The sequence below is a fragment of the Rhopalosiphum padi genome, chromosome 1 (genome assembly GCF_020882245.1).
Source record: "Rhopalosiphum padi isolate XX-2018 chromosome 1, ASM2088224v1, whole genome shotgun sequence".
Classification (NCBI taxonomy): Eukaryota; Metazoa; Arthropoda; class Insecta; order Hemiptera; family Aphididae; genus Rhopalosiphum; species Rhopalosiphum padi.
Genome location: NC_083597.1, coordinates 22,435,547 through 22,460,969, shown reverse-complemented (window position 1 = coordinate 22,460,969; position 25,423 = coordinate 22,435,547). Strand labels below are relative to the sequence as shown.

Here is a 25,423-nt window from a genome sequence, read left to right as displayed (position 1 = left end):
TAAGGTTAAAATATGCATTAGATGATATTAACTAAAAATAAATTATACTTTTTCGCGGTAATAATAAACAGTAATTTTATGTATCTTTGTAATTTTTTAACTACTGTCATAAATAATTATATAGACCCTTGTATCAAAACATTAAGTTTTTTTACTTGCTAACAAAAATACTATCGTAAAAATTTAAAATAAAACTTTAAAAAGCCAAACATTTGAAATAAATATATCAAAACAAAGTAAAATATTTTGAAAATTATTTCAAAGTCTTTTCAGTTATTTATTTTTGAAAAACAAAATCAGTTTTGCGTAAATATTCTCATTTTTTTTTCTATAAATTATTTTGATTTTTTTAGACATTGAGGAATTTTTACTCTTAACAAGTAACAAACATATCTAACTTTTTACATTTTTAGTAGGTACATATAAATACATATTTTTAAAGAAAAGAATGTTTAATTCATTGCAGACAATTTTCGGATATAACATAATACTTTACAACTAACTGATAATATGAAATATTACGAGTACAAAGAAAAAAACCACTACTTAATCTAGCTAATGAGGTTCAAACTTAGGGTATGCGTTATTTTATGGATAAAATATTTTATCACCTGATATGTTTAATATATTATATATTACAATTTAAATAGTTTGTGCTTGAGCCCATATTTTATTTTTATGTGTAATAAGGGAATTTTGTCTCAACTGTATTTAATTTCAAAATAGACTTATCTTATCTCAACTGTATTATTCTGTAAGACCCTTTTAATAACACAAGACAAAATTTTTGAAAATATATTTGAATTCGTTATGAAGTTTACTTAAAAGTAATTTTGTCACTCCTAAACCATTAAAAATTATTTTTTTAAATTTTGTACACTAAGAATTTTAAAATGATAATAATATTAAAATAATAAAATAAATTTAAAAATGTAGGAAAATCGTTTTTAATAAAATGTTATGACTAATTAATATTTAGGTTAATTAATCTTTTAAAATTTTTTTTTGTACACAGTCGTCAGTCATACACACTTATCATTTATGATTCATATGATCACATACTATGCACACATTTCCACGACCACACGCACACATTTAGAAAATAACCTATATTGAATTCATTTAAAAAGTTTAAACTCTTTTCACTATGTGGATTTATAAGCGGTAAATTTCGCACGTGATACACCTGCTAATATGATAAAAATACACTTATATATTATGATTATTATAATATCTTATATTTAAGAAAATACTATGTGAATATTTTTCTGTTTTTATTGACATAAAAAATTGATGTGACTATATTTTTCAAGAGAATATAATATTTTAATTTTTAATTAATTATTAATAATATTACCAATCAATTTCGGTTTTACTTATTTTATAAGATTTAACGTTGAAATAAAAATAAAACAATAATAGTTACAATATAATTTAATAAGATATTGATATTGATAGTACCTATAATATTTAGGTATTTATATTATATTAATAAAATTATAGGTACTTATTTTAATTAATTATAATGCATGCAAGTACAAACAACGTGACTATCACAATATTGACTAGGTGACAGTTGTCAAAATCAAATAGGTATCTACGTATCATTAAGTAAGATGATTTTGAATTATTTTTTAAATAATTATAAATATTTTAATAATAATGCATAATTCATTAAATTTACAACAAAGAATAAGGATTTTAGGTTATGTTAAATAGTTGGATGGACTCGAATACTTAATTTATTATAATTAAATACCTAGTTATCATACTATAATTGTATTTAGTTTAGGAATAATATAAATCAAAAGTTTTAAATGTGATGTTTGATTTAGAAAAATTAAATTGACAAATTTTTAAAATCCATAAAAAATAAATATTTTTAAAGTGCACCATGCTATGCATTTTTGTCAATTTTATCTATTGGGTATGGAAAACTATTTTAAATATATTATTTAAAATATCATTATCAATTAATTCTGTATAACGTTGGTTATGTACGGTGGAATTCTAGAGCCTTCTTGGGTTTGACCTGATGTTGTTGCATTGAAAGTTGATGATGAAGAATAATCGACACCTCTGGACACCACTTGTCCGCGTGATACGTATTTCCATTTGAGTTGTACGATGTCATTAAGCATATTTTTTTCTTCAAAAATATAGTACGAGTGGATTATAGTGATCTCAAGGCTTATAATAAATATGTAAATCAATTTCTAAAACAATAATTATAACACAAAACCATGTTAAAATTTCGTTAAAATTAATAAAATGGATATAAATTTTATACTATAACAAATCATTTATCGTTGTTGTATCGAAAAATTAAAAAATACCCCCATCCTCCCACAAAAAAAACAACAATAACAATAACAACTTAAAATTAATTAATTGGTCTAAAAATGTGTAAGAAATTAGTGAATTAAATCTTTATAATTGTGTAAAGATTCGTGTAAAAGGAATATATAAACATAAATACTTATTTTTTTCAATTATTTATAGATTTGTACTTTTTAGCTTATTTCGTTATGTCAGAAAATATTAAAATATTATTATGACATTAAATTTATTGTATTTATATTGTATTCATATCTCTCGTGCGTTAGTTGTTATCGATATAATTACAGGAATACAGCGATACATTTTTTAGCCTCTGGTCAAATATTACAAAACATATAGGTATAGAGAGTATTTAAAATTAACTTATCTATTTTTTAATTAATTTAAACATATACAATATTATATATATTATAATACATATTAGAAGGTAATTTATGTTTATACCATATGATATGTATTTAATTGCTTTTTTAATTATAATCATATTTTCAACACATAGGAGTTCTTTTAATAATATATATATTATATATATTTTTGCTAATAGTAATCAATGACAATTGAAATGTTTTTCTAGAGCAACATTGCTATTATTTAATAATAGTTTTAAAAAACTCACAAATAAATATTGTACATTATTGTTGAAAATGTTCAATCTTTTTTTTTTAGATATTTCAGGGGGAAAATGAATTACAATATCGTTTAATAACTTAGGAAATAAAAACAAATATGATAGGCACATTACAATACTATAGGTACGTATTAATTGTTTTTAATTTTAATACTGTCCAGTATAATATTATTATGATATTAGTTATATTGTTATTAATGAAGTCTTAATTGTTACGACCAATTATTATATTATACATACCAGAAAAATATGACTAAAATGTTGGTGCGGCAGTGTTAATAATGTATACATCAGAATTGGATATCGTATCATCAATATTATGTAATGGGCCGAATGCAATATCATAAACAATAAATTTGCGTAATAAACCACTAGCCAGGCGTAGATTTTTTGAGGAGCACGCTACAATGTATAGACACAAAATTATTACGAGCACACGTTTCAATATTTATTATAAGTACTATAATAGTATAATATATATTACTTTGAAGGTGGATTGCTTGAGACAGCAGTTTGAAATGAATTCCAAAACGACCCAACCGATTGAAATTATAAATATATAGTCCATATATATCCCTGTTGACCAATTCAAGTTCATAGTTAATCGATATGACAATTTTATTAAGTATACACAATGATTACAATGTATGAAATACATTTTGAAATATGTTATTGGTTAGGTTCTAAACACTTACCGCTCATGACAGGTATTCTTTCCAAATCTGACCAGTAATCTGGTTCTTCTGTAGTGCTATTGTCATCAGAAGAAACTGAAGAATTGTTATTTGAATTATAAACCCAATCATATCGTTCATATTGTTCACTGCGATGATTAATATGTTTAAACACTTCCGTAATATTCCAAAGCTATAAAAGTGAAAAGTCTAAAATAATATACTAATAATATTTAGTATACTTAACGAAAGCTGTAACTTTTCAATTTACGCGGGGGTATAATTTTTTAGTTGTACATCTATCGTCACGTTTTGGAGCAGCAAAAAATATTTTAATTTCGAATAGACTAATGTTTTTGATAGATAATTAGATTTAATTAGTAGATACTTTGAGAGGTCAAAAATTATAAGTTTCCAGTACTCTTTACTTTAAATAATTAGGAAAAACCAAAATTGGAATATTGACGAAACTCTAGTTTTATACATAATTATATTAGTTTCTGTACTGTAATTTATAAAATAATAACCATAATAATTTTAAATTTTCACAAAGTATTTATATGTGAAATTTTTTAGGCATTATTTGTTTATAATTATTATTATTTATTTTATTTTTATAGAAATTTGAATTTCTAATTTAATTAGTTTTCAATAACGGAGTAAATTCAAAATATGTAGAAGGTTGACGATTTCCTTAGTTTTTCAGTTGTTTAGCCCATTGAAATCTATTTCCTAGGCCTTATGACAAAAAATATTATATTTTAATTGATATTTGGTTTAAATACTCATATGGCAATAATTTTAATAATGAAAAGTTAAAGATTTTTTTTTTTTTATTAAATAATCATTTGAATCTATTGCTAATTGATTTTGAATATTGTAAATAATATGCATAGTTATAACATAATTAGTAATAAGCATAACTTACATACTTCATGTTGGTACATTATAACATTTTGAAAAAGCTATATACAATACGCATACATACTATATAAAACAAATGTATATTTTAGTATAGATAAATTAAATCATTCTCTGTTGATCTAATATTTAAATGTAACGTGTCAATTTATATAAAATACCGATATAGATATTTAGGCATCCGTATAAATGATAACATTGTTAACAATGAATAAAGATTTGTTTAATTTTATTTTGTTATTTATTTCTTATCTCTAAACATAAACATGAACAATAATATGATGCACAACAATATGTGTATTAAAATGTGGAAGATTTTCAGGATTGTTTATATTAGATATGGATAAGCAAGATGTAGGTACAAAGTTCAAGATTTTTTTTTTATTGTGTCGTAAACTTGTAAATGCAGATAGCAGTTAAATTTATAGGTATATTATTATGTGTAAGATAGAACTATACAAATGATTTATCCTGGACAAATATCAGTAATAACTAATAATATATTATACAAAATTGTAACTATTATTTTGCATTGATTCCGGTCTAGGTTATGTTAGGTAAATTTTAATTTCAAATTTCCTTATCAAAATAATATAAAAATATTTTTATTTTTTATTTTAACTAATCATAATATAATATTGATACTATTAATTATATAACCACGAACTGTTCTATGCTATCAATAGAAATATAACATAATAAACAAAAATATAAAAACTATAAAAATATAATATGTAAAATGTTAAATATGATATGTGATTAAAATAACAATTTTTATACTTGTATAATAATAGTTAATAGAATAGAATTTACAACATTAAAATTCATATTCACATTTTGCAGTTGGTAAAACAAATTGTTTATAAATTTAAGTCAATAATTCAAAGTTCTTACTATGTTTATAAGGGCGATCGTACTGACGCCGTGTTTTAGTGGACAACATCCGAAGCAAGTCTTTAACATAATATATAAAAAAAAAATGCAACTTAAAATGTTTATTAATTACAAATAATTGATGAAGTTAATAATTTATTAAGATAATTATTATGTTATAGACATATAGATTTATTATATAGGTAATTTAAAAGTTAAATATAGTTATTATTTGTACACACGCCAACACGATTGAAAAACGACTAATTTATTAATGATGAAAAAAATAACTGAGAGAACATTTGTAGCTGTGTACTGTCGTACTGCAAACTTGTTTATGATAAAAATATTATAAATATATATTATATATATATATATATATATATATAACATTTTAATAGAGCTGATAAAGTATTGCACAGTTATAAATACAAAAGATGATAAGTGGTGGTAATGTTAGTTTATATGATCTAAACGTCCTGTTTCATTGAGTTTTACTTTTCAATGGTGTACAAAGTGCACGGTACTTGTACATCATTTGGGTTATCAAAGGAAATGCTTTTTGTTTGATTTGGCAAATATATAATTATTATAGATTTAAATATTTTGAATAAATTATTCAATTATCAATTATCATAACATAAAATATTACAAATCATAAAAAAAATATTAATAATAAAAATTATATTAATTTGTTAAACTTGTTATGGTTTAAAATATAATTTAATGATCGCAATCCGATAATGTATGATATCTAAAAATAGCAAAGCACTAATAATGATAAACACTATGTTCCACTAAAATTTCATAGTGTTGAATATAATATTCGATTAGTTTTTCATATTAATATACAGATTGCAGATCTAATAACATAAAAAAGTCAAGCCTTTATTGTTAAAACCATTTCCTTGGATAGATCCAAAATAACTGTGGTTGAGCATCATTAAATAAATATAATTCTTTGCCTTTATTTATAAATTAATGAAATTTTAACATTGGCACTCCAAATAATGACAAAAAAAAGAAATTTTAATATTCCAGTTAGAATAGTTATAAAAGTATAAAAGACATATTATATATTATTATAACACAATATTTTAAATAATTTGATATTTTATTGATTTATACATTATTATTGTATTTCGAGTTTTTACGTTATTATAAAAAGGAGTAAGTCTTAATTCTAAACATTTTTCTAATAAATTGTTGTACGAGTGTACCTAATTGTTAGTTTAATATTAGTTTAATATATCATAATATTAGTCATAGTTTAATTTACTTTGATCTATATTGTAATTATTGAATCAGCTATTTTTTTTTCAAAGTATTGTAATAAGTTATCGATATGTAAATTGAAAATTATGTATGCCATATACAATGTTACTAAAATAATAATGTTCTCTGACTTTGACTTAAATTTAAAATAATTATTCAAATTATAAAATAGGTATAATAAATACTAAATAGTGTATGAAATAAATCTAAAGTGTAGATAATAATAAAGTTGAATAATGTACAGAAATATTTTATTTTATTATGATTGAGCAAACGTATATCATACTAAATTTGCGTTCAGCAGAACCAATTTTGTGTCGGCAGCTTTAATATAATTAATTAAACCATAATCAAAATCAGTAGTCAAAATGGTACCATATTACATGTCTTTGTATATAAGTTTTTTTACAATATATTATTTTTTAAATGAGTTAACATGCGAAAATATTAAAATAGAGCCCAAGTTATAAATTGGCTAGGTAAAAAATATCCACATTTCCCAAGAGAAAAATGTAGTAAACAGTATTTTAGTATGATGGTATGAGTTTTGTAGTACATCTCAAAATTACGTTGTTGCAGTAAATTACATTTATTTATTTAACTGGGTTTCGCTTAGGAATATACTGAACCTCACTCAGTACTATAGTATTATAAATGTATAGTATGCATAAATCTATATTATATAAATAGGTGATTAGCTAAGTAATATTAAATTAACTCAAATCGTACATCAAAAATAGTATTAAATTATTTAAATAATCCATACTAGTTTAAATTGCCTCGCAATTAAATAAAATAGTTTTGTACGACTTTAACAAATTTATAATTTGAAATTTTGTTGAATAATTGTATTTATGTAACATTCAAGACATACTTAATTTATTTTTATTCGATAATATTAGCTCAGCCATAATTAATTTCAATATTTAAAAAAATAACTCAATAAATAATTATACGACATTCTGCGTAATTTGACTTGATAGAGTAATCGACGCATGTCTTAATATGATGATTTCCGAGATCGTATTTCGTTCTATATGAGTATAAGTATGCGTATATATCTATAACGTTGTCTTGGATATTGAATCTAAGCTTTTTTTAACCAACGTAGCAAAGTTCTTTTATAATAACCATACTATTGTACCTACAATTATTTTAATTCAATTTCACAAAATGCTGAATTTTTATGTATGCCTATCGTCTGTTACTACAGTTATTTATATAAAACGTAAATTAAAATTATTAAATAATTAATAAATACATTAAAATATTAAAATTACTTAATAAAAATTTAACTTAAAATATTTTGACTAATCTAATGTTGTAAAATTGCGCTTGATGCGAAATTGTAATTATTCATCCGTAATATTATATTCAGCACGCAAATTGAAAATTGACACGTAGACATAAGTTAAAGCATACAAAACATATTATTGCAATCAATTTTTATGATTTTTGGATTTATTTTCTTATAGTTACTACTAATCGGGTAAAGATTTCAAAACCTTGAAAAAAATGTATAATTTACTTTAAATTTGCTTAAAACACATTTCTTAGAATCTAAAAAATAAATAAATTATTTTAACGTATATTTTTAAATAATGCTTCAATAAGTGAAAAATACGTTAAAATTATGAATAAGTAAAATATAGTACTAGCTTATCAAAAATTATATTAAAAAGATTAGCATCATCTAATACATATTTCCTAATTAAGGAACTACCAAAATTTCAAATCAAAATCTCAGCTCTGATTTTTAATATTTTTAGATAATTCCTTGTTGCAAATTATCTTCACATTTACAAAGACGTAAAAAGATTATTTTGTTGTTTTAAACTTGTTCGATTTTTAATTTTAATTTTTAAGGCAGATTAAGTGAGACTTGAAAATGTAATACAATGTTTATCATTATATAAGTTGTACTATCATTGCTATAAGATTAAAAAGAAACATCTTATGTTGCATACACAGTGCGCCGTTCTAATTTTGTACTTAGTAAAAGTACGATAATATTATATTATTATATCAACCGTTTATCATAATTTTAAGCAATTAATAATCACCTTGTGTAACGCTAATCGATCATTGGTAAGAAATTACTTTAAAGTCAAATAGCATAGAACAAATTTATATTAGTCTTGTTAATTATTTATCAATAAATACACAGATACCTAAGGCCATGACCATTCATGCGAAGCGATGAATATTATATTGATTTTACAACGATGTGCTGTTTTTGTCTGACATCATTTTTTTGGGCAATATAAATATTTCGGTTTTCAACTTTGAAGGTGGTTTTGAATAAAAAATTGGAAATTGGTTTATAATTTGAAGAAGTCAGAATTAAAAATTCTTAATTATTTTTTGAAATAACAGGAAAAAAATATTAAAATATTGAAAACAAGGCATCTTTAGGTAAATAGAGTTTTAAAGAAAATCAATTGTGTTTTTTTGTGTAACTGGACAACGAGTAACCGTAAATACTTGAAGTTTTTACTAAATATTTTAACTTTTTTTTAGTTATATTAATAGATTTATAGATATTTGAAATTTTTATTTTTTCATTTTTATTTTTTTTATATACCTATAAAATTACTTGTTCAGTTGCTTGTAAAAATACTCGAAAATTTAATAGAAGGTTTCTCATAATGTATTCAATTACCAATTAAAGTACAAATTACAATTATATAAATTGAAAATTAATAAAAATGTAAATGTATTTAGAATTTTGTAAGATCTAGAACATCTTAAAATTATTTTGTAGTTAAAAATTCATAGAAGTAAAGTTTTTCTTTTTAAATCTGAAATTTAAAAATTTAATAAACGGTTTTTAGAAGTATTTCAATTTTTGTTAAAATTTCTACTGGAATATCAAATTGATTTTTAATGAGGGTACATTTTTACGACATTTACTCGTAAAAGAACAATTTTTTATATTTTGTTTCAATTAAAAAATTAATAGCCATAGAAATTTGAAATTTTCACCAAACGTTTTTATGATCATTTTTATACATGCAGATAAAATTTTTTTCACTCAGTCGAAATGCTTGAAAATTTAATATAAGATTCTACATAAGTATTCTTATAGATGTGTATACAAATATTACAAATATAACAAGTATTTTAAATACTTAGGCAAAATTAATTTTTATAGGCATTTGAAGTTCAAATTTTGACAAACTTCGCTAAAATCACAAACAATTTGCAAATTGTTTAACAGTTAAAAATGTATAAAATATACAATTTTTATAGCTAATAAGTCTTGAAAATTTAATAAAAATTTTTTTATAAATAGTTCATACTGAAATAAAAAATAAATTTGCGTTATGTTTTTATAGACTTTATAAGTTCAAATTTGAATAAAATTACGTATTTGAACTATGAATAACGACATTCATTATTCTATAATAGTTCTAAAACATTAGTCGTGGTATTTATATTTTTATACACACAACGATATTTTTAAATACGATGTTGTTTGCAAAAATTAATATAGGTAACTGGTATAGTGGTACTAAATATAAAATTAATTACTTTAATAAAAATATCACTAAATATTTCATGAAATATTTGGCTATATAGGTTATAGACTGTCTTCGCTCAAGTCTATACTCTATCTATACCTATCATGGAGAAGAGTGGTATTCATTTGTCTACTTTTTTTAAAATTTAATTACAAAATTACCTTCTTATTATATTTGGAAAGCTATGATGTTTTATAACCAATAGATTTATTACATTGAAAAGCTCACAAAAATTAATCAAAAATTGTTTAAATTTATAAATTTTACTAACTATTCACTGCTTTTTTTTTTTGGTTTTAGTAGGGAAATAATACGCAGTTAAATTGTGCAGCAGTTAGCAATATGTAGTAGATTATGATATGGATAATACATATTCAAATATATTATAAAAATATACAATTATTCTGGTAACACTCAGACTCGTCATGAATAACATTACCTAGTTAAGTGTAATTTATAATGGGTACACACTACACACGTAAGTACAAGAATTAATATTTTAATACTATAAGTGAATAATTCGAAAGCGTATAATGTAGATACCACTCACCAAATCAGGTTCTAAATGTTCCATCAAGTATTATACGAGTATAATACTAATAATATTATGTATTTTTTCCCGAGTGAATTTGTAACCTCGTCATTGTCGTAGTCGTCGCGCGTCGTGTCGTCACGCGTGGATGTCGATATTACGTTAATAATTTATTCTGAACTATAGAAAACCGGTTGGTTTGGTTAAGTATTTTGATGATATAAATTACTAGTGCCTTTTATTTCTCATACACACGTTAGAATTCAGGAAAATATGGCATTTATTCGAATTTAAAACACAAACTTATATATTGTAACTTATTTTTTTTTAACTACATTTATCGTGTTTATCGCTAACAACTTTTTGTTGTTACCTCATGCTCGTTATAAAAAAACTGTTTATTTTTTTTAAGTTATAGTTATAAAATTTGGTTTCAATAATAACTCAATAAAAAATAATAAGTATATTATTGTCATTTCAGGTATATTTTTTTATTAATATCAGTTATATATTATCTTCTGTACTATTCGTACTTTGTAATTTCCTAGCTTAGTTTAACAAGGATGCACCTAAACATACAGTTCATTCCCACGCGTACCCCAAACTTATTAAATACCAAAGTTTGGAATTTCTATTAAACAAATTGTTAATACTCAACTTTCTGAATCATAATATCCAAATTTGACGGCCACAGTCCATGACAACGATCAGCAGGTGCGTAGCCAGAATTCTTTTTAGAGGGTTGTTTTGATTTTATAATTAAATATAACATGTGGAGAACTTTAAACATCTCCATTATAGTCATAAATCGTTATAATAATATTATTAAATATGAAATAGAATTCCTGAACCTTATGACAATATTAGGTTTTGTAGAAATCTGAAGCATATATAGTACATATATTTTTACCTTAAAGATGGCTGATGGAGGTGATTCAACTGTAGTCAAAACATCTCTTGGCTAAGCGAATGGAGAACAGTATATAGTACCTATTATTGTGTAAATTCTAATATTAGATTTGATTACTATTAACTATAGACGACCATGACGATAAACATGGAACATGGTATGAGTTGATAATCACACAATTTATATTTCTTACCAATTATTATATCTGATTACTTTGACTAGAATATTCGTATTACAACGCAATGAATATGATCACAACAATACAATTGATAAATAATGAATATAACTTTTCTACCTTTTTATAAATGAAATATGTTTATGTGTTGCATTTAATTACCTCATAGCTTCAATTTGAGTGACTTGATTATACTTATTAATGTGGACAGTTAGCTATTATTGCAGCTAAAAATTGTAAGGATAAATTAAAACTTATTAATTATAGTACTTTGAATAGGTTTACATAGTCCATTTAAAAATATAAAGGTATAAGTATTAAAGTATTTGTTTAAAAAACAATTTTTTATTTATAAGTAATGTATAACAATATATTTTAAGTATAATTGTCCATATATATTATATAGAAATATAGAATAATCCTATAATAAAAAGCAAACAATTTTCGATAATATGTTAAATTTATTTTGTCATGTTTTGAACACGGTTAGAATTGTATTCTTAAAATATATTTGAAACAACAATTATGACAAAATATCTGGTTTTTAAAATCTCTGTTAGTTATCAGTTATCACAATATGCATTCATAATAAAGATTAGTAAGTAGATAATCATAAGTATCTTTTAAAGCTAAGCAATTAATAAAAAAATATTTAAAATATAATGACTTAACAAAATACTTTCATACAAATCACATTATTTGGTAACAACAGTGTCCTAATGGCATTAAAGCTTATATTTATATAATAATAATATATAGGTAATTAATTTTTATTAAGACATTAATGTTTATAGTAAAATAATAAATAAAGACAATTGAATGTTTTTAACAATTACCATATTTTACATTTTTCAGTTTTTGGATTCATTCTTGAACCTTTTTCACATTTCCATACTTCACTAAATTCATCTGAATTGGTTAGTCCTGCAGTTACTCGTATACTATTTGGACTGTGCTCATCTAATATACTGTTTGATAATGATTCACGCGTTGTTGCTTCACACCAATTCTAATAAATAATGTTATATAATTAGCTGATGAATTACATCATGATGGATAACTACGTATTACAATAAAGTAATCAGAAACTATATTTTTAAAAGTTTTATAAATATGTACTTATTTACTTACATTTGCAAAAGCTAAGTAATACATTTGTTCATTACTGTACTGTTCAAATCCAGGTAGTTTAGGTTCTTCGCCGTTATCATTTACAAATTTTCTATAAGCCAATAGTGCTTCTCTCAATCCACCATTATCAGCAATATTTTCATCCAATGTTAATTTACCACTTATCTAAAATTTAATTTAGTTGTTAGTATAGTTATATAAAATATTATATCCAATTATTTTTATGTTTAATTGACTTAAAGAGACCTTAAGATTTTAAAATTACGTTTACTTAATTTTTTAATTATTGTTTATAATTTTATATAGTTAATAATTTATAATTTTAAAATAATAATAATATTATTATATTATTTAGTTTTAGCGTTGATTGAATCGATTTTACAGTTTTTGTGCTTACATAAAAGGCAGATGGGAACGATTCGAAATTGATATCATAACTCATTATTATACTATGCATACGACATTTATAAATTTATAATATGTATTTAATGGTTAGACTGTTGGAGTTATAACTATCTATAATATTACCTTTAGGTTATAGATATATATTATACTAATAGGAAGTAGTATCACTTATAATTTTTGAATAATATATTTTAAACGAACAAGTCACTGTATAATTGTACTAAGTCAAAGTATTAGACATAAGTCAATAGGTACTGCTAGTTTTAAATTTTTGCATCAGAAAAATTAGTTACAGGATATTGTCATTTCGTATTAAAAATCGATTTTAGTAGGTATATGTATTTAACGATTTATTAAAAAGTATATTTATTTAAAAAAATAACTGTATGTAAGACTGTATACAAAAAAATATAATTAAATAACTAATTTTAACTTAGCAGCCTAATGATAAAATAATGAAAACATACCTTTTCGCCGATTTCAGGTACTAAATAAGATTCATAATGATGAATGAAACAATCAGAACGTTTTTCATACTCAGCGATAGTTTGATTAGTCCACCACATATTTTGATTTCCATCGTGATCAAATTTTCGGCCAGTATTGTCAAAACCATGTGTTAATTCATGTCCCAGTATTGAGCCAAGAAAACCATAGTTGAGCATCCTAAAATTAATATAATTAGTACATTTTTCCTAGTATAATTAAAATTTAACATACTGCAAATCATGTCCAAAGAAAGGAAATTGTAATATACCGGCTGGAACAGCTGGAACACAATTTTTTGTTTTACATAATCATTAAGTTTAAAATAGTAAAAATTTTAAAATTGTGTTAGTTACTTATTGCATTTGCTTGGATCCAATTGTATGCATTTACTTCTAAAGGATCTGATGCCCAACTAAAAATATATTGATTTTATTGTTATATATTTTATTAAATACTTTTAGTATTTACTCACGAGTTTATAGTGTAATCGTTTAATTGTCTAAGTCCTACCAAAGACTCGTTTAATTCTCGTTGAACATAACGTATGACGTTCCCAAAATAGTCATTTTCTATTATTTCAAACTAAACAAATATTCAAAATAATCATTCAAATAATATAGTAAATACTGTATGAAATAAGTACATCATAATAATAGTCATCAAGTTGTTGTGGAATATCTATGAAATCAGGAAAGCCAATAAATGTTCTCATCTGCTCTGCCTTGTAAAGTGTTCTTTTTTTGGTCGTGTCGTCCATCCAATTTAACTCTTTGACTATTTTTTCAAATGCCCAATGAATATTTTCAATCATTTCAGCCGCCTAAAAATATACCACTATCATTTTTATATGTAAGATTTTAATATTTTCAAGTTTAATACCATTCTGGTGTTATTATATATTGATTCCATATCTACTAATAAACGCGAAACAGCCAATCCCATCATTGAGTTTACAGCATTTGCACAATAAATTGATCTCGAAGGATTATTTTCTAACCCGGTTGTTTCATAGTAGTATCTATCTTGTATAAATCGCATCTCATTTGTAGTATATGGCAAAAGAGTAACAACTACTTCCCACCATATATTTATGACTAAAATTACGTATATATAAAAATATACAATTAAAAACATTTATGTTATAGTAATTGGCATCTTAAAGCTCACGATATTTAACCATAAAAAATGTTAGCACTGTATATTATTGTATATAGTTAAATGCGTAAAAACTAATAATATTAATCAATTGTTTATACTTACTAGCATGGTTTTTATGATTACTAATTAATTCGAATAGAGCTTTAAAATATTCAATATTAGATATTTGAATCAAGTCAGTTTCGAAATCCAGTGTTAAATTTTCCACATCCATAAATAGAATTGTAAAGAATTGCTTCCAATCAATCTATATAGTTTAAAATGTATGTTATTATTATTTATTCAAAATAATCATAATTTAAAGGTAGGTACCAACATTAATTATAATATGTCGTGTTCAATTTGATCGGTAAATAGAAGTTCTACAATATTTGTAATACCTATGTGTTGTGTAAATGATAAATGAATTTATTTTATAGACGTCACCTATCAGTATATATGTATTTATGTAGAAAAAAAATATTTTTTTTTCTTTGAAATGCATAACAATAACTGTAATATTGGCTGATACAGAAAATGTGTAGGTAGCTTTATAATATAGGTATATATGGAGTTGTTTGGTAATAATATAATAATAAATAACTTACAATTTGCTCGTTTGTTTTAGTGAAATTATGTGTGATATCATCAGTAAAATTTTGTAATTCCTCAACAGTCATGAGTGATGGTAGTTCTTCATCTCCGTCATATATTTTATCTTTTATCTATAATTAATTATTTTTTCATATGGTTAAAATACAAAATGAAATATAATGGTAAATGTGTTAGGTAATTACTTTTGAATGTTCATTAATGAAATTTAATATTTGTGATACTTTAATTCCAAAATTGTGTAAATTAGGATTAAAATTATTGGATTTCGATTTATAAATTTCCATCCAAACGCTTTTAAAATATTTTGCATATGATTTTATGTAATCAATTTCATCTGAATATTCTTCACTATCATTTGTGTTGCCTACTTCTTCTTCAGATGCTAATGTTTCACGCATTTTTCTTGAACTCATTTTTTTAATATTATTCGTTATTTTGTGACTAGAAAATATGAAACATATTAATGTTAGTATTATTAAAAGTATAGTATAATGAGCAATTTAAATTCTTACACTGGAAATATATTTATATCTCTTGGTTTACCCAAACTAATTCGATTAATTGTCCGATTTTTTGTATCTGCCTCGACAGTTGTTACAAATAAAAAGTCTAAGTTAATTTGTTTTTTTAATTTTGCTAAAATTGACGATAAACTTGAAGATTTCATTCTAGTAGAATGCCCCATGTACGGCAATCCAATTTTTTCTAAAATTTGAATCAATTGTTTGATACCAACTGCGTTCATTTCATCTAAACGTAAAAGTAATATTTAATTAAAAGTGTCACCTATTTCATAAAATAGTATTTGTTATTACCGTATAATAAACTAACACACCTGTTGCCATGCAAGAACGATACAAAAGTCGGGACTGTGATACAGAATACGGATCATCGTCATTATCTTCTTTTTCCATAAAATCTAGAAACAAAATTCATAACATTAAAAGTAGGTAGTGCAATGAGCCCCAGTGGTGTATACCTTAGTTAACTAATCTAGTCCCACTGTTCAATAGTTTGTAATAATTTTATTGTCTATGCGATGTAATTAAAAATATTGTAACGTTACGAGCTAGATCGGATTTACGTTACAGCAATGTAAATATTCTTGTTAATGTCCGTCATTTTTGTACTTCATATAAACGTAATAAATGAGTCATTCTGCAATATCTTACCGACATAAAAATAACATTCATAGAACATACCAGAATCGAATACGTTTTAAACTAATATAACATTATTTCAATATCACAGAACTATCTACTATTTCTAGATAATCATTTATTACAATAAAGAAAAAAAAAGCAAACATGTAATGCACGGGACGAATCTCATACCTCTTATAAGTACTAACATTACAGCGTGTACTTCAGCAAACCGATCATTTGAAACAGCTGTTTTTGGTATTTTATGCGATTTGGCGAAGTTTCCACAGGCAAATTGATAAAAGTCTTCACATGGATCTACAGATTTATTCATTGACTCAACTAATGATGTAGCTATATTATAACAGATAGAACATATTTTGTTAGATATTACGGATCTGTATAAATTCGTCCACTATATATACTTGTTATAATATAAACTAACCAGATCTTAAGCAGTCTTCTGTTGTGCATATTCTTTTGTTTTGATCTTCTGTCTTCGTTAGGTCTAACAAAAAAACAACGTGAAGTTTTTACATTATTAATATAAACTCATTATACAATTTATAAGACGTGGATTCTAAGTTTACTTTAAAGAGGGACCGAAAAAAATGAATATAAATAGAATTATTCTTTGGGGAATTGATAATTTTGTATTTTAAATCAATTTTTGAATATCTAATTAAACATCATTTTTTATGATTATCATGTATAGCAACAATGTAATTTATAGTTTTTCAGTTGATACAATTTATGACTACACAATATTATGTTTAATATATTAAAGAAAAAATGTTAAAAATACATTACGTAACAAAAAAAAAATATTTATATATTTTTATTTTTATTCCGAAATTATTTAATAATATTAATCATGAATTTATCAAATCTCTTAGTTTGATAAGGAAGTTACTTTTAATACCTCATAATAAATTTACTTAACTTAAAAATGTATTATTTAAACACACAATACGCATAATATATTTTGTACCATATCGGTCAATCTATAAATATGAATCATTAGTGTGTGTGTGTGGGGGGGGAGGGGCATAAGTAAAAATATCTCAAAAACGCTTCAAATGAAACAACATAATATAGTTCGAATCGGTCTAAATAAATGTAACTTAAAAGGATCAACAAAGAAAAATTGCCGGGATTTGAGTGAATTACCAGTAAAATATTTATCAAAAAAATTGCTCTTATATATCTGTCTTTAAACGTTATATAAAGTATAATAGCAAATCATTTGAAAAAAAAAAGATTAAATAGAGTTTACGACATTCCTATAAAGTATGCTTTTAAATCCTGAGGTCAGCTTTCGTTGATTATTTAGGATCTACGTATTTTAAATTTTTGCAAAATTAAAAAAAATACATTTTAATCAAAGTAAAGCTTAAAATATTATTTATAATCATTTATTCTTAGAATCAGAATATTTTAAATGTTTTTTAAATTATATAATTTTTTACTTTATATCAAAATAATTAACTATATGTTTTTTCTTCTCTTTTTTTTTTATTTTCTTATTATTATATTTTCCTTTCTACGTATGTATAAATGTATTTTACTTTTTTGATTTAATTTAATTACTCATTATCTCTAACTCATACATTTAGCTTATTGTCTTATTAACCTGTATTTAAAAATGTTTATTATGTACTTATATTATGATTAAAAGAATGAAAAATAAAAAAATTCCGAATACATTAAACATAATTTATATGTGTCATAATTTGTTCATAGATTAATAGTACTTCAGTCTTGGCTCTCTAAGCACGTCAATCAGTCATTTTAAAACTACGTATTTGTATATATTCTTTAGCTACATTATTTATAAATAATTCAATACTTACAGGCAAATGATAATCCGAAAACAGCTATTATGAGCACTGCAAATATGAATATTAGTAATGTTAAAACTATGTAGAAGGTTCTTCGGCTTTCCATTTTGTTTTTGAACCTGTTTTGCGTATCAGATTAATTTGAGATAAAATACCCTAACCCTTATTCAAATAAATTGTTTCTATTTTTTTTCTATATTTTTGAGGGTACAAGGATGGTTTTTACGTTACCTTGACACAAATATCAACGTAATGTCATTTCAAGGTTATATTTATGTCCTATACTATTTATTCTATTGTGAGTTACGATTCATTGATCTTGAAACAATAAAGAGTTGTTATTCCCTTTAAGAATAAAGAAACATTTTACATTGGAATACTTGGATTATTGTTCCGATTCATTGTCTGAAATCTTTATATAATAATTTAAAACCAATAACGTACCTATTCAATATTAATTTAATAGACATATTAGATAATTGATTCATTGGATTGGTCTAAGATAAAAAATAATGTCTAATTATAGAAATATAGAATTTAGTAAAAAATATTTGAAACTTCGGAAAGAATATTTTTATTTTATTTTTTGTGATGATTCAATTTATATTATTAGTTATCCATTTAATAACGTTTCATAATTATATTCCATAATTGATACACCTAAAATAATTAAATATTGTTCACTTACGATTTCGGATAGCCCGATTCGGGATCTCTAAGTCCATCGTTTTTTAGTTTACTTGTCGGTAAATCTTCGTCGTCACCTGTTGAATTTAAAAAATAAACTTTGATTAATTGTTTACACCAAAAATTGTTTTTCAAATAATTTTTAGTTATCGTTTCAGAATAAAATATAGTTATTTCTTTAAATATTTTTAATTTCAAGAAAAAAAATATTTATATCTAGGTACCTAATTTTGACCGAACTGAACCTTCGCGACAGAACTGTAAATGACGATTGTCTTACCTATTTATTTTTATTGATGAAAACACTATTTCATTCGAGTAACCTTGAAATAGTACCTAATAATACCTAAGATTATTACATCGGGAAGTTTACAAATATTTGCAATACATTACTTACCTACACGGCTACACCGGTACACAGTCACAAATCAAATAATAAGAGTATCATGCAAGTCGTGATAATAAAAATATACCTACATAGCACGGACTTTTAATATAAACACTATAATATTTTAGCATACAAATCACTTATTTATTAAAATGTAAGAAATATATTATGAAAGACGTATACAAGTTATTATTTAAATATCTTCTAAATGTACCGTTATATTGCAATGTATAAGATAATTTATTTAAAAATTAAATAAGATTTAACACAAAATACTGTAACTAATGTGTGAAACATGCAATCTAGCTAGTTATAACCATTAAATAGTTCATTTTTAAGATAAATTTTACTTGAAAAAAACAATAGTAAGTATATTCAATAAATAATGAAAAATATTTTTTATAAAATACGTGGTTTTTTTTCGTAAATTGATTATTTTTATAATGTTTTATTTGACTTTAATATTCGTGTACTTCATAAAACACTTTGATTTAAAAAATGTTATTTTGTTTAATTAATGCTAGATGTTGATGATTAAAACTTAACATATTTTATCGATTTGTATCATAAAAATTTGAATACTTGTTAGAACGATGAAATTTCCAAAATAAAAATGATTAACAGTAGTGATTTGATATAACACCAAGGGCATTAGAGAGGGTGAATTTAGTACCATGGCATTATAAAATATGCAAAAACAACTGTTTTTATTATCTTGCTGAATACTATCTAAGTGTACTTATCTACATTCATTTTATATTTGTTAATATTTTAAATTTTTTATAATATTTATTTTTAATAATTTTTTTAAATTATGATTTTTAAATTTTTATAATTTAAAAATTAAAATTAATTAACTAATTCTTACGAGGGAAGATCATCCGTTAAATCTACTATTGATTATATTAGTATAGATTGAAAGGATTCGGTTTAAATTGTGATTTGTTAAGCAATATAAATGTTTTTTTTTAGTCTAATCGTATATTCTATGTTTTTTGATGAAAAAAAAAATAGTAGTTAATGCATTATTATTTATGAATGTATTGTTATTGTGGTTTTATAGATAATTCTATAAAGTATAAATATAATATTGTTATTAATTAATTATTTCCAATGAATAATATAATATATTGTGTTTTTCTATAATATCACATATCTTAAAGGTGGCATGCATTGATGTATTTATATTCAATACATTTTGATTAAGTAGAGTACCTACATTAGACATTAGTATATAATATATTATTTATAGTCTGTTTACATTTTTGAGTTGATGACCTCTGCATAATGTTTATAGCTGCGTTCTGTTTATTGGTGTTATGTTACATATACATATTACATAGAGCATGCTATAATATAATATCTAACGTATCGTGTAAAATGACGGACAGGATCCAGATACTGGTATCCGGGAACTCGTCTTATTTCACCTACCTCAGCGCAGGAAATAGATGTATAATATTATAAATTTTAAATTGTGTGGTTAGGTGGGGGAAATTGGACAAGTGGAATTCTACAGATAACTGCAATTGACGCACATCACCATCATCGGTTTAAATTCGATCAAAGTATGTTGTTGATGAGAGATAATAACCCCCCCCCCCATTTGGTGATGAAAATCAGTGCATAGCATAATCTCCTTAGAAAACAACAGTTTAAACTATTGCAAAATTATAGACTGTTTTTTTAAATCAACTTAAATGTACTACTACAGCATATATTTATAAGACTATAACTCGGTAATAAATTTATTTTCTACGCATTGGTTATATTTTATTAAAATTCTAAGTTTTAATAACTATTAACTATATTAAGCTATACCAAAATTAAATTGAAAACAATTTCGTTTTGCAAATCTCATCACAATACATAGTGCTATATATTATATAAGTTTATATAAGTCCTGTGTTAGACAAAGATAACCCGATTAGGTAATTTAGATAAGGTAATAATACATAACACTTAAAATATTTATCTAGATAATATACGTAGATAAACAAACGTATTTAAATAAAAACGGATAATTTAAAATTTGCTTTTTATAAAATATCATTTTTATTGAAATAGCTATAATTTATATTTTAGATTTTAAGTGGAGCGATAAATGTATTGATTTTAGAACGATATGTGTCTTTTTGAGCTATTTATAGATATTTACAATTTTTCACTTGTTTAGTGTTTTAGTTATATCATAAGTTTTTTATTTACCAATTAAATTACTTTTCAAAATATGCCGTGGCCATAAACGTGATAAAAAATATCAAAAATGTATAAAAAAAAATATATTAAGAATAATTTTTTTTATAAACATTTTAAGTTTAAATTTGGACGAAATTATAGATTTTAAGTATGAATAACGATATTTATTATTTTTTTATAGTTCAAAAATATTATTCGTTGGAGCATATGACTTTTCATATTATATTATTATATTTTATTCATTCGATAATATCTTCACAAGTGCAATGTTTTTGGAAAAAATTATTTAACCTACTTGTATTAATAATATTAATATAAATTCTTTTATTTAATTGTAATATCGAAAAATATAACATGAAATATTATATAGATAAATCTGATAGACTGTTTCCGCTCAGAATTGTTTTTTGTATACAATGATAATGTATCTTAAAATTCAAATTTAACACGTCCATCATAATGACATTTATAGTACCTATGGTACAACAGAACCGTTTCTATTTGCTTACCTTTTTATACTTGAAAATAAGCGTATTTAAAATACGATTATTCATTGGTATTTACAGAGAATGGACGTATACTACGAAATACAAATATTAAAACACACGTAATAAATAAATACAAGAGATCATGAAAAAAAAATCAAATAGACTATTAGTATAGGCACTACCTTAGAAACATTAATAACTCCTCATTAAACATTTTTTTTTTATAAAAATAAATTGTAAATCTTATCACAAAAAATTACCTAGATAATAATTTTAGATAAATAAATATATACTTAAATCTTATTTTATATAAATAAGGGATAATACTGGTTATAATAAATTCATAAGTATATGACCTATAGGCTATAATACGTTTTAAGTTATAGATTATATAATAATAAGATTGGAATAATAACGATAAAAATAGTGTTTTTTAAAACTATATTATAAATATACAGTATTTATAGATTCAAAATATATTAAAGATGACAATTATAAAAATTATAGATAACATAGATAATTTTTTGAATGTCAAAAAGTTTTCTCAAAAAGATCTGAAACAAATTCAATTTAGTCTTTCCGTGTTTGAAAAATGAAACCTAAAATATAATATTATGAGCAATTGTATCGATCATTTACTTATGTATTGATTTTTTTTTAAGTTTATATGGAATTTCAAGTAGGTATGTTTGTTTTTCGAAATTAATAATATATAATTATGATATTTTTTGCTACTAAAATTTGAATATTGGCGTTTTAGCGTTTGAGCTATACTTATTTAATTTGTAATTTTAGTATTCCATTCTATTAATTATTTTTATGTTGTTCTATGTTCATAAATTTAATATTATTTAATAATTTATATCGGCTAGTTTTGATAAAAATAACTTTTAATTGGTAACTGCAGCTTATAATTGCTCTGTGCGCAGCAACAGTATTTTGCATTTTAAACGTATTTATAATTGTACTGTATATGTTGTATACATTATGAAGTGATCATAAATTGACGCATTATAATAGGTGCCTGCAGTATACATAAGTTATAGATATTACGCACTCTATACTTAATCTTAATAGTAATTTAATCATATATTGTTGAGAGAGACAAGAGTACTCATTAGTCATTGCGATATTTAGTATTTTAAGACATTTAATTAAAATTAAACTTTCGGTAGTCATTTAAATTTTATTTTTGGTTTGATATTATTAAGTTTCAAATATTAGCTAAGCACTGTTATTAATATATCAACTTTTAACATTTTAATGAATTATTATACAACAGACGAAGTTGTGATAATTGAATGTACAATTTTTATTGAATTCATACTAATATTTAAATTACAAACATTTATTTAATAAAAATGAATTATGTATATGCGTGTTTTTAAATTGTTGAAGGTTTATGGAATTTGTAGTTAATTACAATGATATTTTTCGAAAAAAAAACCATTGATATCACTAATAATATTTTCATTGCAACATACTTGTTATGAAATTATTTCTTACTATTATATTATTATTTTTTTTTTTGCTAGTAAATGAATAAAATACAATTTATTTATTATTTGTTTGTTGTATTTACTTGTTACATTTTTTGGGATTCCCAAATATTTATAGCTTGTTAAAAACTTCTTGTATTCAGTATATTTATTAAAAGTTTGACTTACCTAATTTCTAGTATAGATACCTAAAATAATATTTAATTGTATTTGTTAACGATTTATTATCAGTTGTGTGTTATAAAAAAATATATTTTTAACCTATTAAAGTCACTGGTGTACACGAAGTAGTCCAGAGGATACTGCAGGATAAAATATAAATAGGTACCTATCGATGAACACAATTCGGTATAAAAACCCGACCACTAGTTGAATCTAATTATATTTTTTAATTATGTATTTTTTTTTTTATTTCATATTACGGATATACACAATGCACTTACTCATTTTGGTTTAATTATATTTGTCCTTCTGCACGACCCTCCCCTTCGTGTGCATGAATACGATATTATTGTGTAGAACCGTCGCGCGTCGATGTATACAGATTACGGTACAGCTAGCCGGCACAGGTCGTCGCGATCGCGTGCTGACTATTTGTCGGCCTTCGTCTAACTGAAACGCCCAACCATACATACATGTTGCGGTCTTTTTTTACGCCGGCTTCATATGGATTTATGTTTTGCTTTCATGTTGACAGTTCTGCCAACAAACATGTGGCGCGGCCAGGCGCTATACGCGGTGGGATGAGAGGAGAACATAACATGAGGTTCAGTCTTTTATTTGTCCCATGGTCTGCTGATTCTGGCAGAAACATATAATAATAATAGTAAAAATAATAATATATAAAGTCTTGTCCGTACATGTAGGTGAGCGCGAAATTGGTTTTTTATGCTTGCACTACGTCTCGGTTTGGGCGTGCCATTACAATGCGGTAGACGCGTCATATATGCACATAATATGCGTTGGTTCATCTACCGATAATAATCAAACGGTTATTATATATTTACAGTTTACCTATTATATTATTATATTATACTGTATTGTTACGACCAATAAATTTATAATCCATTTTGTGAAGTAATACCGTGTATGCATTATACAACGTATTTTACATTCTTACATTATATTGATTTCATTACGATCAAGTGTGCTTTTTCATTTTTGTATTTATTAACTCGGGGTAGTAAAAATGCTTCAATTTTCAACATTAAAGTGGTAGTAAATTTGATCGAGCGAGTACTTTGGGGTATAAATTCTTAGTACTTTTCTAAACAATCGGGAAAATAAAAAAAATAATTATAAAATGTTAAATTTTTATAGCTGAGGATAGAACAATTAGTTTAAGCAGTTCATAATTACCTAACCATAAAATCTTTAAAACATTTTAAACACAATTTTTTATGGAGAAATCAATAGTAAAATAAAAAACTTTAAAGGTACCTATATATTTTGTAGTATCGGCAGTATGTAGCTCTGCAGAATCGGGTTTTCATATAAAATAATGTATCACTGAACTATATAAATTTTAGGGATACGTATTTTATAATTGT

At 23.8% G+C, this 25,423-nt stretch overlaps 2 protein-coding genes across 9 annotated transcripts; both read right to left on the bottom strand.

The window, feature by feature from the left end:
* Nucleotides 1-1,418: 1,418 nt before the first annotated feature.
* On the bottom strand, nt 1,419-5,761 carry LOC132917755 (uncharacterized). Its single transcript, XM_060978639.1, has 5 exons — nt 5,458-5,761; nt 3,664-3,835; nt 3,453-3,544; nt 3,209-3,370; nt 1,419-2,216 (listed from the first exon to the last, which is right to left on the bottom strand). The coding sequence occupies exons 1-5, from the start codon at nt 5,524-5,526 to the stop codon at nt 1,974-1,976; spliced, it is 738 nt and encodes a 245-aa protein (XP_060834622.1). The 5' UTR covers nt 5,527-5,761; the 3' UTR covers nt 1,419-1,973.
* A 6,408-nt stretch (nt 5,762-12,169) lies between these two features.
* On the bottom strand, nt 12,170-24,499 carry LOC132932264 (neprilysin-1-like). Of its 8 annotated transcripts, none has more exons than XM_060998542.1 (18): nt 24,317-24,499; nt 19,301-19,376; nt 18,625-18,731; nt 17,217-17,279; nt 16,964-17,125; nt 16,465-16,548; nt 16,142-16,379; nt 15,812-16,070; nt 15,623-15,739; nt 15,138-15,282; nt 14,757-14,971; nt 14,521-14,697; nt 14,350-14,459; nt 14,231-14,289; nt 14,109-14,157; nt 13,856-14,054; nt 12,984-13,148; nt 12,170-12,861 (listed from the first exon to the last, which is right to left on the bottom strand). In XM_060998542.1, the coding sequence occupies exons 1-18, from the start codon at nt 24,318-24,320 to the stop codon at nt 12,685-12,687; spliced, it is 2,406 nt and encodes an 801-aa protein (XP_060854525.1). In that variant the 5' UTR covers nt 24,321-24,499; the 3' UTR covers nt 12,170-12,684. The 8 variants fall into 8 exon arrangements, with proteins under 8 accessions (XP_060854525.1, XP_060854527.1, XP_060854529.1 ...); XM_060998544.1 differs by having other exon boundaries at nt 18,625-18,660; XM_060998546.1 differs by lacking the exon at nt 24,317-24,499 and adding an exon at nt 24,042-24,151 and having other exon boundaries at nt 18,625-18,660.
* Between the last annotated feature and the right edge of the window lie 924 nt (nt 24,500-25,423).